The sequence below is a fragment of the Sus scrofa genome, chromosome 1 (assembly GCF_000003025.6).
Source record: "Sus scrofa isolate TJ Tabasco breed Duroc chromosome 1, Sscrofa11.1, whole genome shotgun sequence".
Lineage (NCBI taxonomy): Eukaryota > Metazoa > Chordata > Mammalia > Artiodactyla > Suidae > Sus > Sus scrofa.
Window position 1 is genome coordinate 123,143,924 of NC_010443.5, and position 17,656 is coordinate 123,161,579.

Here is a 17,656-nt window from a genome sequence, read left to right on the forward strand (position 1 = left end):
CCTCTATACCCTCTTTGGTAAGAGTTTTTATCATGAATAGATTTTGAATTTGTCAGATGCTTTTTCTGAATCTATTGAGATGATCATGTGGTTTATGACTTTGTTTTATTAATGTGTTGTATTGCATTGATTAACTTGTGTATGTTGAACTATTCTTGTCAATTTGTGATGAATCCCACTTGATCATGGTGTATGATTTTTTTTAATGTGTTGTTGGATTTGGTTTGCTAATATTTTGTTGAGAATTTTTTTTTTTTTGTCTTTTTTGCCTTTTCTTGGGCTGCTCCCATGGCATATGGAAGTTCCCAGGCTAGAGGTTGAATTGGAGCTGTAGCCACTGGCCTACGCCAGAGCCACAGCAACACAGGATCCAAACCACATCTGTGACCCACACCACAGCTCACGGCAATGCAGGATCCTTAACCCACTGAGCAAGGGCAGGGATCGAACCCACAACCTCATGGTTCCCAGTCATATTCGTTAACCACTGTGCCACAACAGGAACTCCTTGTTGAGAATTTTTGCATCTATATTTATTTAAGGTAGTGACCTATAATTTTCTTTTTTGGTTATCTTTGTCTGGTTTTGGTATCAGGGTGATAGTGGCTTCACAGAATATCTTTTGGAGTATTCCCTCCTCTTCAGTCTTTGGGAACAGTTTGAGATGGTTGATTAAAAGTTCTTCTTTGTATGTTTGGTACAATTTGACTATTGAAGCCATCTGGACCTAGACTTTTGTTTGTAGGGAATTTTAAAATTACAGATTCTATTTCACTTCTAGTGATCTGTCTATTCAAGTTATCTATTTCTTCTTGATTCAGTTTTGGTGAGCTGTATGTTTATAGAAAGTTGTACATTTCTTCTAGGTTGTCAAATTTGTTGGCATATAATTGTTCATAGTATTCTTATGTAGTTTTTTTTTTGTATTTCTGCTGTATCAGTTGAGATTTCTCCTATTTCAGTCAGTTCTTATTTTGTTATTTTGTCCTATTTCAGTCAGTTCTTTCTATTTCATTTCTTATTTTGTTTATTTGGATTCTCTTTCTCTTTCTCTGGTGAGCCTAGCCAGAAGCTTGTCAATTTTGTTTACTCTTTCAAAGAACTAGCTCTTGGTTTTATTAATTTTTTTTTTTTTGCTATTTCTTAAATCTCGATTTTGTTGATTTCCTTTCTGATATTTATGATTTCCTTCCTTTGTATAACTTTTGGTTTTGTTTGATCTTTTTCTAATTCTTTTAGGTGCTAGATTAGGTTGTTTATTTGATAATTTTTCTTATTTTTTGAGGCCTGTATCACTATGAACTTAGATGCTCTGTGAGAATCATTCCACATGTAGATGTATTTTTGATGTGCTTGTGGGAGGAATTGAGCTCCACATCCCATTCCTCCACTATCTTGCCAGAGTCTCTTTTCATTTTCTTAGTGGAACAAAAGTTTTAAAATTTGATTCAGTCCAATTTATCAATTTTTCTTTTAACGGAAAAAAACAAACATGCTTTTAGTCTCAAGTCCAGGGATTCTTTGCCTAGCCCTAGATCCTGAAGATTTATTTATTTTTTATTTTTTTAAAGGGATGCTTAAGTTTACAACTTTATTAGATATTGTCAGAATACTTTTCAAGTGAATTTTCATTGCTCTATTTCTGGCAAAGCAAAAGAGGTTCTTTTTTCCCACAGCTTCATCAACTTAGTGTCTTTAAATTTCCTATCTCTGATCATGTGGTTTTACCACCTGCTATTATTTTTTTGTATAATGATTTTTATTTTTTTCCATTATAGCTGGTTTACAGTGTTCTGTCAATTTTCTACTGTACAGCATGGTGACCCAATTACACATGCATGTACACATTCTTTTTTCTCACATTATCAAGCTCCGTCGTAAGTGACCAGACATAGTTCCCAGTGCTACACAGCAGGATCTCGTCGCTGATCCATTCCAAAGACAATAGTTTGCATCTATTAACCACAAGCTCCAAATCCACCCTACTCCCTCCCCCTCCCTCTTGGCAACCACAAGTCTATTCTCCAAGTCCATGATTTTCGTTTCTGTGAAAAGGTTCATTTGTGCCATATATTAGATTCCAGATATAAGTGATATCATATGGTATTTGTCTTTCTCTTTCTGACTATTCACTCGTATGAGAGTCTCTAGTTGCATCCATGTTGCTGCAGATGGCATTATTTTGTTTTTTTTTACGGCTGAGTAGTATTCCATTGTGATTATATACCACATCTTCCTAATCCAATAATCCGTTGATGGACATTTGGGTTGTTTCCATGTCTTGGCTATTGTGAATAGTGCTGAAATGAACATGCAGGTGCATGTGTCTTTTTCAAGGAAAGTTTTGCCCAGATATATGCCCAAGAGTGGGATTGGTGGGTCATATGGTAGTTCTATGGATAGATTTCTAAGGTACCTCCATACTGTTCTCCATAGTGGTTGTACCAGCTTACATTCCCACCAACAGTGCAGGAGGGTTCCCTTTCCTCCACACCCCCTCCAGCATTTGTTATTTGTGGACTTATTAATGATGGCCATTTGGACTGGTGTGAGGTGGTACCTCATAGTAGTTTTGATTTGTATTTATCTAATAATCAGTGATGTTGAACAGTTTTTCATGTGCTTGTTTGCCATCTGTATATCTTCCTTGGAGAAATGTCTATTCATGTCTTTTGCCCATTTTTCAATTGGGTTGTTGGCTTTTTTGCTTTTGAGTTGTATAAGTTGTTTGTATGTTTTAAAGATTAAGACCTTGTCAATAGCATCATTTGAAAGTATTTTCTCCCATTTTGTAAGTTGTCTTGTTTTCTTTTTGGTTTCCTTTGCTGTGCAAAAGCTTTTCAGTTTGATTAGGTCCCATTGGTTTATTTTTGCTTTTATTTCTGTTGCTTTGGGAGACTGACCTGAGAAAATATTCATAAGGTGATGTCAGAGAATGTTTTGCCTATGTTCTCTTCCAGGAGTTTGATGGTGTCTTGTCAGTTTAAATCTTTCAGCCATTTTGAGTTTATTTTTGTGCATGGTGTGAGGGTGTGTTCTAGTTTCATTGATTTTCATGCAGCTGTTCAATGTTTCCCAGCAATACTTGCTGAAAAGACTTTTTCTCCAGTTTTTAAAAAAATGTAATAGGGTTGTATATTTTACATTTACATCTGTGATCTGCAATGAGATGCTTTTTGTATGAGGTATGAGGTTGAGATTTAGGTGTAGTTGATACTCTAGGTTGTCCAATTTCTCCAACACCATTTATTTCTGAAAAGGCTATTCTTTGTCCATTAAATTACTTTCATATTTTGAGAAAAATCACTTGGAGTTATTTGTGTAGATATACTTCTGGTTTCTCTGTTTTATTCCATTGTTCCATATGTTTGTCCCTTCCCCCATACCATATAGTCAAATTCTGCAGCTACATGTTATGTTTTAATAATTGAGTTGCTTAATTCCTCTGACTTTTATCCTTTTTTGAAATTGTTATTCTAGTTCTATTGCCTTTCCATCTGCATTTTAGATTCATCTTGTCTGTATATATAAAAAAATATCTCTAGGATTTTGGTAGGAATGTCTTTAAACGTGTATGTCAATTTGGGGAGTATTGACAGTTTTACTATTTGGAACTCTTTGTACTCAGATAACATTTTATCATTTTTACTTTTCTTCAGTGTAGTTAGAATTTGGGGTGTTGGTACTCCCAACACAAAGCCAAGCTCTAAGGATGTCAGAAGGCCAGAACAATTATAGAGCATTGTGTTAGTGAGTTTGAGTGAAGATGGTGCAAACACATGCTGAAAGTATAAGGACACTCAGAAGATGGGAAAGTGGTAGTGTAGCTAGTCTGAGAAGTTTTCCAGGGAGGTGTGGGATTTATGTGGACAAGAGGAAGAGGACTATGTGTGGAATCTTCTCAGACTTGTCCCTAGAAACGGTTGAGTTCTTTGCTTTCTAGTTAGGTTGCCATCTATGGAGGTGCCTTCATCATTGCTATCATATAGTTTATCTTTTCTGAACTTTTTGCAGCTCTGTTAGGTGTTTTTTTGTGATCCTATAGTGAAGTTGCTCTTCTAAATGGTGTGTCTATGCACCATAGGCTATTGATACACCTAGGAAAATGTCATTACTGTTCTCTCTCCCAGTGAAAATCATTTTCGTCCTGCAGTGACTCTGACTACTTCTATAGACTGTTGTCTCAGATGTGGAGTCCAGAAGTTAGTCGGGCTGTTTAATTTGTCTTGTACTTTTCCTAGTGCCTCAATTAAAATCACATGTTGCCATACAGATACTTATTTGCAAATTGCTCCCAGTATTCTTTCTGCCCCTTGTGACTGCCAAGATAATGGAAATTTTTAGAATCATTCCCAACTTAATGTATCCCAAAGAAAATCATACCTGATGTATGTAGACTTAAGTGCCAGCCTTGCATCTCTGTTATTCCAGTGATGTGCTCACATTGGTCTCTTCTGGTTGCTTATTTTAAGATTTAGTCTGTGCTGGGTTGTAATCTAAAGAACCTTTCTTCTACTCTTTCTGATGCCTGGCAAATGGAAGGCATTCAATCAGTATTTGTTGAATGACTGAAATGACTGGCTGATATCTTCTAGAATGAGCATAAAATTTGTTTGAAACTCTTTGTGGGTAGAGGTTAATGGTAGTCTTTGTTAGTCCTAGATGTTGAGTCTTACTTGAAACCCTTTGAGGCTATCTGTTCTCCTTGGGGCTGACTGCATGTGTCCTGTACACTGACACTTAAACTCCCTAGTATTTTCAGTTTCTGGTAAAATCTTAACACAGATTGAGTTTATGAATATATTCTAACTTGAAGTATTTAGAGCATCCTAGGAGTTTGAGTGGAACCTTTATTTCTTAGCTGGCTCTTCTAGACACATAGAGGTTTGTCTCCTAAATGCCAGACTTCTGGAATTCTTGCTCACATTAAATTTAGAATATGCATCTATGACAGGACTCAATTAATATATATATATATATATATTCCCTCTAAACTGTTCTTTTTGTGTAGTAAAGACACATATCTAGTCCCTTTGTTTCCCCGCAGAGATCCTGAGTAATTGTTCCTATCTTTAAGAAAATACTTTTCCCCCTGAAGATCTAAGATTCACAAAGAATGCGAATTTGGTAAATGTGTTTGTGGCAAAGCAGGTGATTAAGATCCTGTTATCTGCTGATGAGCTTGCTCCTCTGGCCTGAAGATTCATGGCTCGTTGGTTTATTTAGATCACTGGAGTAACCATGCCTTACTGTTTCACAAGCCCATCTGAATTGGTTTTACTGTTTGTTTGTTTTTTTTTTTTCTTTTTTTTTTTTTGTCTTTTTGCCATTTCTTGGGCCGTTCCTGAGGCATATGGAGGTTCCCAGGCTAGGGGTTGAATCGGAGCTGTAGCCACCGGCCTATGCCAGAGCCATAGCAGCGCAGGATCCGAGCCACATCTGTGACCTAAACCACAGCTCACGGCAACGCCGGACCCTTAACCCACTGAGCAAGGGCAGGGATGGAACCTGCAACCTCATGGTTCCTAGTCGGATTCGTTAACCACTGCGCCACGACGGGAACTCCTGGTTTTACTTTTTAAAGGAGAAAGAATATTTTAGTTTCAGTTGCAATAAAAAAAAAATCATCTTTTTCAAGATTTCAAAGGCCATGGGAGCTTGTGAAGTATGTTTTTTTAATTAATTAATTTATTTATTTTAAACATTTTTAATGCTTTGGTAAGTTTATTTAACAGAGCAATTTTCTTTCTTTTTTTTCAAATTATAGTTAATTTACAATATTCTGTCATATTCTGCTGTACAGTAAAGTGACCCAGTTATATATACATGTATTTTGTTTTGTTTTGCTTTTCTTACATTATCCTCCATCAAGTTCCATCACAAGTGACTAGATATAGTTCCCTGTGCTATATAGCAGGATCTCATTGCTTATCCACTCCAAATGCAATAGTTTGCATCTACTAACCTCAAACTCCCAGTCCATCCCACTCCCTCCCCCTCCCCCTTGGCAACCACAAGTCTGTACTCTATGTCCATGAGTTTGTTTCTTTTCTATAGTAGGTTCATTTGTTCCATATATTAGGTTCCAGATATAAGTGATATCATATGGTATTTGCCTTTCTCTTTCTGACTTACTGCAGGAGTTCCCGTTGTGGCAGAGTGGTTAAAGAATCCAACTAGGAACCATGACGTTACGGGTTTGGTTCCTGGCCTTGCTCAGGCCTTGATCTGGCATTGCTGTGAGCTGTGGTGTAGGTGCAGATGAGGCTCGAATCCCACATTGCTGTGGCTGTGGTGTAGGCCGGCATCTACAGCTCCAATTATACCCCTAGCCTGGGAACCTCCATATGCCACGGAAGCAGCCATAGAAAAGGCAAAAAGACAAAAAAAAAAAAAAAAAAAAAAAAAAAAAAAAAGAATTCTGACTTACTTCACTCAGTATGAGAGTCTCTGGTTGCATCCATGTTGCTGCAGATGGCATTATTTTGTTTTTTTTTACGGCTGAGTAGTATTCCATTGTGATTATATACCACATCTTCCTAATCCAATAATCCGTTGATGGACATTTGGGTTGTTTCCATGTCTTGGCTATTGTGAATAGTGCTGAAATGAACATGCAGGTGCATGTGTCTTTTTCAAGGAAAGTTTTGTCCAGACATATGCCCATATGGGTCATATGGTAGTTCTATGTGTTTTTACTTTGCCTTTTATATTCCTAATTCTACAAATCCTATAATGTGTAATGATAAATTAATATGTAAGTCATTTTTGGGGTCCATATACTAGCCACAATTTTTTCTTTCCAGTAAATATGATTTATTTATAAATTATTGTAATTTGTCCAAATAATTTATTGGAATAATTCCTATGAAGTGGAACTGCTAGTACTAAGGATATTCAAAATTTATATTTTGATACAATCTACAGATTTCCCCCAACTGTATATATGGGTCCACATCAATCTTGTCCTCCAGTGTTTGCCTATGAAAGTCTGTTTCCTAAAACTGTACAAATATTACATTTTTAATCTTTGACAATATGAGATTACAGAGAAATTGCTCATCTCTATTATTGTTCAACTCAGTCATCTTCATGTATGTTTAATCTTTACTGGTCACTTGTATCATTTCATTTTCCTCCTTTTTTCCATTTCCCTTGGAATATCACTGTCTGTGTTACTGATTTCTAAGAACTCATTTATGACTAAAAATGCATTGCAAATAAAATACCATGTATTTATGTCATCAGTTTACTATGGTGTTTTATATTTTGGTTGTATATTAAAATATAATTGTGTTATTTTTTTAAAGAATATTTTAAGCTGGAAAAATTTCACCTGAAAGAATGGGTAGAAATAAGTATAAAGCTATCAGGGAGGGTTTTATTATATTACATTTAAATGCAATCTTATCATTCTTCCCAGAAAGAAGAGTTCATTCTATGTTTCAAATTGAACAAATAATGTAAAGCCACTATTTAAACTACTGTTAGCTTTTTTATCTCAAAGTAGTTAAATGGCTTTGTTGCTCATGTGGGAATGGAAATTAGCTCTTGGCATGAACCACTTTAATTGAAATCAATTTGTAGATTGAGTTCCTATGCTGCTTGACGGATGACATCATTTCCTGTGCTTTCCCCAATCCTCACTGTTTTGTTAAGATAGGATGAGGCTAAGTTTAACTTAATATTTTAAAGCAGCTTTACACCTTTTCCTGACCTACTTAGAATATTTTCCAAATTTTTCCCCCAATCATTTCTCTTGTGTACTTATAAATAGTTTTTTACTTAAAAGACCTTTTGGCTGAAATGTTTTAATAGAATTGTAGGAGCCTAAAATAACAGGTTGTTTTAATCAGTTTCCTGGGTTGGTTGATTTCTATAACAATGCTCCAGCAAAAGTTATTTCTGCTTTCATATGTGGGGAATAGAAGATAAATTTTTTTTTTCTTTTTGGCTTCCTCATGGCATATGGAGTTCCCAAGCTGCAGTTGCCACCTACACTGTAGCTGCAGCAACGCCGGAACCTTAACCCATTGTGCCAGGCCAGGTTTGAACCTGCGTCCCAGCATTCCAGAGATGCCACTGATCCTGTTGCACCACCGCGGGACCTCCAATAGAAATATTTTTAATAGCAACCTACTTATTGCTCTACAAGTGCTTAGGGCACAATGGGCAACCTCATAGTCTCAGTTTTCGAGAATAGCTTTTGGTGTCATTCTCATGGAGTGTAAGTTAAGTAAACAGAAACTAATTTGGCAGAGTTTTATATGATACCTACAAACAGGCAAGGGATGCCCTGAGCACTTATGGGGATATAATTACTAATCATGATGGTTCCTACTCCCTAGTCTCATGATGCTTTTACACAAATGGGCTGGGGGTAGGAGAGAGGACCAAAAAAATAGGTGGATTATTTAATACAAATTTCCAAAGAGAAACATAAAGTACTCTGAAGTCAGAAGAAAGAGGGCTCCTATCTAGTGGGAGAGGGAGGAGAGAATAGAAACCAGAAAAGTTCAAAGGAAAGAAGAGATATTTGCAGTGGGTTTGGGCATAGGTGGGATTTCATTATTTGGTGAGAACTGTGTATGTTGTATGTTGAGGCTTGAGAGGGGCAAAGAGACAGGCTAAAGAGCAGATTGCATGAAGACACCAGAACAGAGTACCTGGCATTTGCTATGGCACTTAGGAGGCACTCAGAAATATTTGTTAAGTGAATAAGTGACTGATAATAGTGGAGACTGAGTCGGGAGATGTATTAGGAGTAGGCAGAGGAGATCTGAAAGGCCCGTGGGACCACCCTATGGAGGGCTTTGAATGCCAAGGTGGAGAGGGTTCTTAATACAGTAGAGATAGGTTTCCTCTGATGGTGTTTCAGGAAGTATGTGATATATATTCTTGAAAAGGTACCTCATTTTCTACTTAACCCTTTAGTACTCTGTGAGGGCTTTAGTAATTACTGGGTCCTGGCACCTTCTTTCCCTGTTGTTATCCTAAGACTTATGCAGCGCCTTATGAAAATGGACCTTTGGCCTGAAGCCAGCAGCCTCTTTGGGTTACCACACTGAGCATCCTGACTAGGGTTACTAAAGAAGGTGTCTGCAGGGAGAAGTTTCCTTTCTGCTCCTGGGAAAAGATTTGTTCCCTGTGCTCCAGGAAGGATGCACAGAAGAGCAAGCGTAAGCAGCTGATTTCTGTTCTTACACAGAAGAAGGGCTTCCCTTCTTTCACATGAAATTGTTGAACTTTTTCTCTAGGAAATTACTCCCACAGCTTAGAGGACCGGGTAGAGTAAGCCAAATTTCCATGCCCAATTCTGGCTTCTCATGTAGGGATGTGTCAACAATGACTAATGATTAACTCCATCAAGCCTTTAGTGTTTTCCCAGTAAGGTAGTTGATTGTTTCTCAAGGACCTAGGAACAGCCTGGCATTTTGAAAGTGTTACTAGAGTGCCCAAATAGAGGCAGCTGGAGCCCTGGAGTAACCAGAGCACAGATTGCTGGAATTCTTCCTCCCAGGTATCTCTCATTCCAGCTCATTATAGCATCTCATCATCTCAGTCCAAGTCAGCCAACCCTGTGTTCTTCCTGCCCTAGACACTGAAGCTCTCACACTTCTGTAGGTGGCAGTGTGATAAAGAGTGCATTTCAAACACTGGGGGTCTTAGTCAGTTTAATGTTACAGTGTCAACAAGCAGCTCTTTCTGCACCAAGTCCAGCTGTCTTCCTTATCAATCAGTCTTGTTACTAAATGTCTTTTTTTCCTGCTTTTTTCTGCCTCCATAATTTCCCTTAATACAGTTCCTTGGAATTTGTCACCCTGTTTTCCTGCCCACCTACCTGGACTCTCAGTCTTTTGACAGGAAAATTATTGCCATTGTAATCTTGTCTTGTTCAGTTACTCAAGACACCATTTTCTGGCTGGTATAAAGAAATGACCTTGAGTGGTGAGTTCTGCTAAATTAGGAAAGACATGGAGCACTATGAAAGTAAATATCCAAGAAACAATTACATTGCACTGTAAAATTGCACACAAAAACACGTTTAGTATTGTCAGCTTGTTTATGCATAAATATATGAATCCATGAATCATTTGATTTTTTCTTTAAATCACTGCATCAACTCCTGTGAACTGTTGCAGTCCATGTACTTAAATTGCAAAAATAAAAAACAGAAGTCTTTTTTTCCCTTTTCCTTTTCAAGTCCAACACTGTAACATCCGCTGTATGAATGGAGGCAGCTGCAGTGATGACCACTGTCTGTGCCAGAAAGGATACATAGGAACGCACTGTGGACAACGTAAGTAAGCCATTCTAAGTATTCTACATTTAACCTATACCGACACAGAGAATACAGAGATAAGTGCTGGTGCATTTTCCTTGATTACCTGGGACATGGCATTTGTACACATGTCCAGTGACTCTTACAGATGAACAGACCACTTGCCCAACACATCTAGCACCAAATTTCTGATTGGAACCTTGGAAATGAGTTCCTTCATTTTTCTTTCATTGACCTTCCCCCACCCTGCTGGCCTCATCTCTGATTTACAGTCACCAACCAAGGGCAGAATTCTTGTTCACTCCAGATGTACGCCTTCCTTTGATTGCTGAACATCTCTGCCTGGATTTTCAAGAAGCCTCTCCAATAAAGTATTTCAAAATGCAGCCTCATCTTTTTCCTCAGACATGTCCTTTTTCTTGATTAATGGTGACTGCATCTCTCTAGCTTTCCAGTCTAGATTCTGCTATTACAGTACTTACCACATTCAGAGTTCCCATTGAGTCTCAGCAGTAACAAACCTGACTAGTATCCAGGAGGATGCAGGTTCCATCCCTGACCTCACTCAGTGAGTTAAGTAGCTGGCATTGCGGTGAGCTGTGGTGTAGGGCACAGATATGCCTCGGAACCCACATTGCTGAGGCTGTGGCATTGGCTGGCAGCTGCAGTTCTGATTTGCTCCCTAGCCTGGGAACTTCCATATGCCACAGGTGTGGCCCTAAACACACACACACACACACACACACACACACATACACACACACACACCAAAACTCTGCCCCCCAAGCCCCCAATGCTTAACCACATTGCTCAGTGTGTTGGTTCATTCATAGCCACTGTTTTGTGTGTGTGTACTCTGTATCTGTCCCTGTGCTTTGTAGAGATAAAATTCCTTTAAAAGAGTTCATTTGTTATTACACCAAGATAAATAAATAAATAAGTATATATATATATATATATATATACACCCTGCAGAAAATTTGGCAATGTTTAAAAGTATAAAAAAACAAAATTATCCACAGTCCCACCATTCCAGATATTACTTTCTAGTCTTTTTAATGCATATTTGGTACATGAGATCACATTGTATGCATAACTTTTCATATAACTTTTTCACTTAATATTTTATTAGAAATATGTTCCATGTTATTAAACACTTAAAAATGCATTTTATCAGTTGCATCATGATCCATTATATATGTTTTACTCTTTATTTAGTGAATGGTTAGTGATGAGCATTTATTCATGTTATTTCTGACTTTGGCATTATATATGTATTTGCTATGATGAATGACGCTATTATAAATAAACCAAAGTTCATGTAATTCCCTCCTAACTATCTGCACACTGCAGTGTGGTAAGAATGATGATTGAATTTTTACAGCCCATAGCAGCAGCAAGAAGGAAATGAGAGTTAGGCCAGCCTCTCCAGGGTAGGAGACCCTTCAGCCAAGTCTTAAGGACTGGATAGGAATTCACTTGTCAGAAAATGGGAGATGGGCCTTCTAGGTGGCCAGCACAATGTTGGCCAAAGCACTGGAATAGGACATTGCATAGGATGTTGGGTGTAGTAGGTGCTTTGGTGTCACTAGGAATTAAGTGCTGAGGGAAGTGACAAGAAGGGAGATAAGGTCAAAATGGAAGTCATGGGCCAGGTCTGGAGTGCCTTTATGCATATCATTTTCACCAGGGAAAGGGACTAAGGTAACAACAGCCAAGAACATTTATCTGTGGAGCGATTTACTCTGTTTACTTTATGCTGGGCATTCATTCAGACTCTTTACATGGATTAATTTATTTAACATAACAACAGCCCTTGAGTTAGAGGACTTTATTCTCTTTTTTGAGTTGAGGAAACTTGGGCACAGGGACTTCAGTATCTCAGTTAAGGCTGTGCAGGGAGTCATCGGCAGGGTTGGGATTTGTACCTGAGAAATCTAACTTCATGGCCCGTACGTTTAATGCTATGACGTACTGGCTTAATGCACTTCACTTACAGCTGTTTACAATGAGAAAAGTCACTGCAGCCACAGCTCAGAGGTTGAACTTGAGGGAGAAGAACTGGTTCACAGGAAGACTAGTACTAAGGCTATGGCCAGAGGTGGGTTGGGGATGGATTCCAAGGCATTTTCAGAAGAGGAGTCAGGAGGAGCCACTGTGCATCTTCCTGCTTCCCCTTGATCCTCCAAGAGGGAGGTGAGGCAAACGCTCAGTGCACAGCAGGCATTCAGGTAATATCTATAGACTTAAAAACTTTTCCTAGATTTTGGTTTCCTAACCTGTAAAATGGGAGGGTTGGCCTAGGCAGTCTCCAAATTTCTCTTCTGCTTAAATCCTCTTCATTCTCCCCTGGTTATAAATTGAGAGACAAATTGGAACCATGAATAAAATAAACCTCTATAATTTTGTCATGAAAGATGGACTACTGACATAGTTTTTGGCTGTAAAGAGTTGTATCGGTTTGGGTGCTCTGATTCCTAAAGATGCCAAGATAGAATCGGATGCACAAGAGATTTATTGGGGGAAGAGCCTATGAAGAATAAAGGGGAGAGAAAGCAGGAGTTGGAGGAGAGAACCTTCCGATCATAATGCAGGTCAGACCCCTGTGCAAGGAGGGAGGGATGGAGAGACCATTACAGTGGTGGAGAAGGAGCCTCAGACTATGGTGCAGTTCCAGGAAAGCCTGGTCCAGGCTGACGGGGAGCCCAGAACAAAGGTTGCCCATCAGAACCGTTTCATTATAAGCAGAAATATCCAGTCTCCAGTACCCCACCATGTATGGTCGCAGCCAGGAGAGTGTGTCCTTGGCGTGAACATTGTAGCAGGTCTGGAGGTACAGCAGCTGGAGGCTGTTGGCCAGCTAAGCTCCTTATAGTAGGCTTTTTTGGAGGGAGATCTGAGTGGTTCAACACTGTGACTGCCACAGGAGTACAGGAAGTATGTGTGGGAAATATATGAAGGAGGAATTAATCTAAATGAAGGTGTTAGGGAAGCCTCATGGAGGAGTGAGATTTCAGCTGGGCTTTGAAGAGTGGGTGGGACTGGCATATTTGGCAGGGATGCCCTACTGCCAGTGGACAAAGATGCCCAGAAAGAGGCCATGCATGACTGAGCTGCAGTAAGTTGTACAGAGAAAAGTTGTTCAGGGCATGAGCCTTCAGATCTTATTTTAATGCCCTTCTTGATAAGTAGAATGCCTTCCCTCAATGATCTCTGGACTTATCTTACCAATATCGCCCACAGATTTCCTGTTAAAACCCTGAATTGGGTCATCATTATAGTGCATACAGTATCGAATGCGTATTCCTGCTTTGTCATTTGCAGTTCAGTGTGTGATTGAACATGCTTCCTTTCTGTAAGGATGACAGTAGCGGGGCCAGTGTGTTCCCTCATGAGAGACTCCTGGAAATTAAATTGAAATCATAAGCAAAAGAGTCAGCTTGCTAAAATGCAGTTCTCATCAGGGGGTTCTCTTATTAAACCACCATATTCGATGCAGAACTGAAAGCATTGCTCAGATGCTTCCTGGAATGAAGGTTTCAGCATTAACATGGGTGCACACTCACCTCTTCCAGGTAGTTTTACCTGAGTTGACTGAGAAACATCCAGGGAGCTGGCACTGTTCAACTGTTTAAAACAAATACCAGGGTCATTGTTTAGATTTTTTAAAAAATTGTTGTGCTTTCAGGGGATAGTATTACTTTATTAGCGTATACTCTCAGGTAAGACCTCGCAGGCTCTCAACTTCTCTGTCTTTATTTTACAGCTGTCTGCGAAAGTGGCTGTCTCAACGGAGGCAGGTGTGTGGCACCAAATCGATGTGCATGCACTTACGGCTTCACTGGACCTCAGTGTGAAAGAGGTAATTTTTAAAAATGTATCTTTCTAAAGGTGTTCTGGTGGCTAAAGCTATCATTGATTAAACCTGCATTGGGTTCTCGCGGCTGCTTTGCGAACTTTGCTGAGCTTTGAGGAGGTTTCTGAATTGTCCTTGGGAAGGTTCCTAGGATGACAAGGCAATGGCCCTAAGTCTATGCATGTTATTCAGTAATTCTTGACAGCAGACTTCAGGACTCAATAGCGAGCCTTTGCAGCAGTACCAGTTGGCATCAAGATAAAAGGAGGACAGTTTTCCAGGGAGTAAGGAATGAGTTTGTTATTATCCTAATAAATTAGGGAAGTGGCTCCAAACAAAACATCTGTATGGAAAGGGGGGAAATTCAGAAGGAAACAAAAATTACGCACACTTAAAGACCTATAGGACCTATTGGCTGTGGCAACATACAAGCTTAACATTCAAAGATCACTAGATAATTGATAGCTGAGAAACTGTGCTTTCACACATGTGGTTTATTCAGTCCTCAGTGCAGCCCACAGACATGTGTACACTCATCCTCATGTTTTTCATATAAGAAGATCAAGGCTCAGGGAGATCAGGGGACCTGCCTAAGGTCACACACATAATAAGCAGTTTTAATTTGAATGTGGGTTTTCTGTATTCAAGTCTAATGCATACTGTTGCTCTTAACAGATATTTCTACCTGATTTGCCTACCTATATGTGAATATGATATGGAGATGTATGTAGATGTGCAATATTATTAATATGTGCATCCCCAATCTTTGCTTTATTTATGGTCTTGTCTCTACGTTCATAGGCACGATATCATCGTTCCCACTTTTGTAGTGAAGGTTTAGGAGGTTCATTTCATATGAAACTGTGAAACTACTCTGAAAAAAAATACTCATTGAAAAATACTCATGAACTTTTTCAATTGCAATCACCACTTTATCTAAAGTTGCGTAATGATCATTTTAGTCTAAGATGGAAAGTAAAACCTCAGTAGCAAATGTTGAATATGTTATTTAAAAACAAAGATCAGAGAGCAGCATGTGAGAAATTGTTTTCTGTTTCTGTTTTTTACAAGTTCATCTAAATTCAGTTCTTCGTTGAAAGCAATACATATTTTAGCAAGTAACTGTTATTACGGAATAAATTATATTGTATCTCTGTTTACAAGGCCACTGCATGCTACTGATGTGTGATGCTTCAGGTCATGTTCTCTTGGCCTTTACAATTGTTCTTGGCATCACTTTGGAGTTTGTCTTTAAAACTGTTTCTCTTTACAACTTGATGTATTTTTGTTGTCTTGAAGGTAATGTATATCTAATGGTATCAAGAGTAATAAAGACTACTTTTTTGGCCTCATTATTTACTCAGTGAAGATGATACATGGTTTAAATTGTTTATAATTAAGATTGTTAACATATAACTTGAGCAGTGGTGTCACTTGAAGAAAATAATTCCTCAAATGATAACAGTAGATTTAATTTGTTTTAGAAAAATCACTAATAGAATGAAGTTACAGCGCATTTTACCTCTAAGAAAGGGGTTAATCATTTGCCACAAAGCATTTTGATTCCCATAGTTCAGATATTGATAAGATAGTCTAAAATAAAGAGGGCATGATACTTAACTATTCCACAGTTATTTTTTTCAAAAACTTGGTATTTGACCAAGATTAAGAAAATATGTGAATGTTTTTTTCACCATTCTTAACCAAAATTAAGAATGATATGAAACTACTAATCAAAACTGGCATATTATGCAGGGATTTCTCTAAGTTTCGGAGTGTCTTTAACTGCTCTCCTCCATGATAAGACTATCTTGAAATTTGCACTAAGGTGTAAATATTTTTTGGCCCCATAGAATCTTCATAACGGTGATTAAATAAAATTCATCCATAAATGATAGATTATCAGGCATTTGTGGTTTTGGAGACTGGGGTTGGGGAGGAAGCAGACTTGCCTTAATTGTTAACATTTGCCTATGATATCCATGGATATAGTCCCATATCTTCAATAGGAGAAGGAAAACATGAGTGTAGTTTTCCTCACCACATGGGAAAGATATATTTCTTTGATTCCAGAACTGTATTTCCATTTATAGTCTTCATGTTTTCTGCTTCTATGGAAGAGATCTCTTTACCTCTTTAAAGATTTAGACGCAGTACATTCTACTCAAATGCTTGTGATTTCAAGAGTGATGAATAAAAATGTAGAACAGTCAGGACAAATCCATCCTGAAGTGTGGGGAAGTATTCAGTGTCACTTCCGATGGAGGGTTGATATCCTTGTTGTTTACCTAGGCTGGTTGCATTATGTTTTAATTGGAATGTAGATTTTTATTTTTAAAAAATGAATTTCCAGGAAGTCTTTGCTAATTTCCTTTCCTTCTGATAGGAATCCTAGGTCTTCTGCATTCTCCCTGAGCACTGTCTCCACACCTCTTTTGGTAGCACTTACTACATTATGTTGAAATAGTAGGTTTCCATGTCCATCTCCCCCATGAAAGTATAAGCTCTTCAGCAGCAGCCATAGTCTCATCATCTTATAAATTCCCACCAAGCTCAATGCCTGATGCATAGGATATGGCCAAAAATGTTGAACTGAACATATTTTCAAGCACTGGAGATATGATTATCAGATAATGGACAAGTATCTCATGAAAGTAATTACTTTTAGTCTACTTGCACACAGTTCTGGATATTTTTCATCGATTTCATATTAAGCAGAGCTTGCAGTGTAGATGCCTAATTGAGTCTGGCCTCATCTATCAAAAATATGATTATTTAGAATCACAAGATTGTCAATTTTCAGTTTGCAAGGATGCAGAAAAGAAGGTATGTTTTGACCTTTACCAGATGGCAGTAAACAAAGAACTTCCTGTCATGATGTAATGTACATGGAAGGGGACATTTCAAATGTCAGTAATAAGTATTTCTCAGGATAAATATCTCTGTCCCTGGGAGACTTTGGAACTTTTAGATCTGCAGCTACCCCAGAGAGCCAGCAGAAGTGTAAAATATCCTTTGGGGAGGTGACACTGGCAGGATTTGGATCTCTTTAAGCCAATAAGTGAATCTTAATAATTCATGAACAGAGCGTTGGTTTGTGATGGAGACAGTGGATCTGTGCTTGAATTATGAATCATAACATTCATTCAGTAAATGCAATCAGGCTCTGAAGCAAATTTGTCTCTCTTGTAGCTTTTACCCAGGGAAATAAATATGTTTAAAAAAAATTTTTTGGCTAGTCAGCCTCACTATGTGGGTGATAATGATACTCTTGCCTGTCTCTTTACATTCAGAGGAAGAAAAATAGAGGCCTGTGACTTGTTTGGCATGTATTGTTTACTTTTAAAAAACTGAATGTGAATGCCTTTAGTTGTAGTTTGCCACTGTCCCCACCACTCCCTCTTGTTATACACCTGCTCACATTATTCACTTAGCTTATGTTTTAGCCCCTTTGGGCACACAACTTTGCACCCCCTTCTCCACTGTGTATCAAAGATTGCCTCTCTTTGTGTTTTCTT

At 38.3% G+C, this 17,656-nt stretch overlaps 1 protein-coding gene across 1 annotated transcript in view; it reads left to right on the top strand.

Annotated features, from left to right (window-relative positions):
• FBN1 (fibrillin 1) overlaps window positions 1–17,656 on the top strand; it is a 257,639-nt gene that overhangs the window by 41,913 nt on the left and 198,070 nt on the right. Inside the window, 2 exon segments of the mRNA NM_001001771.1 lie at window positions 10,205–10,300; window positions 14,049–14,144. Of these exon segments, the coding sequence (NP_001001771.1) occupies window positions 10,205–10,300; window positions 14,049–14,144 (192 nt within the window).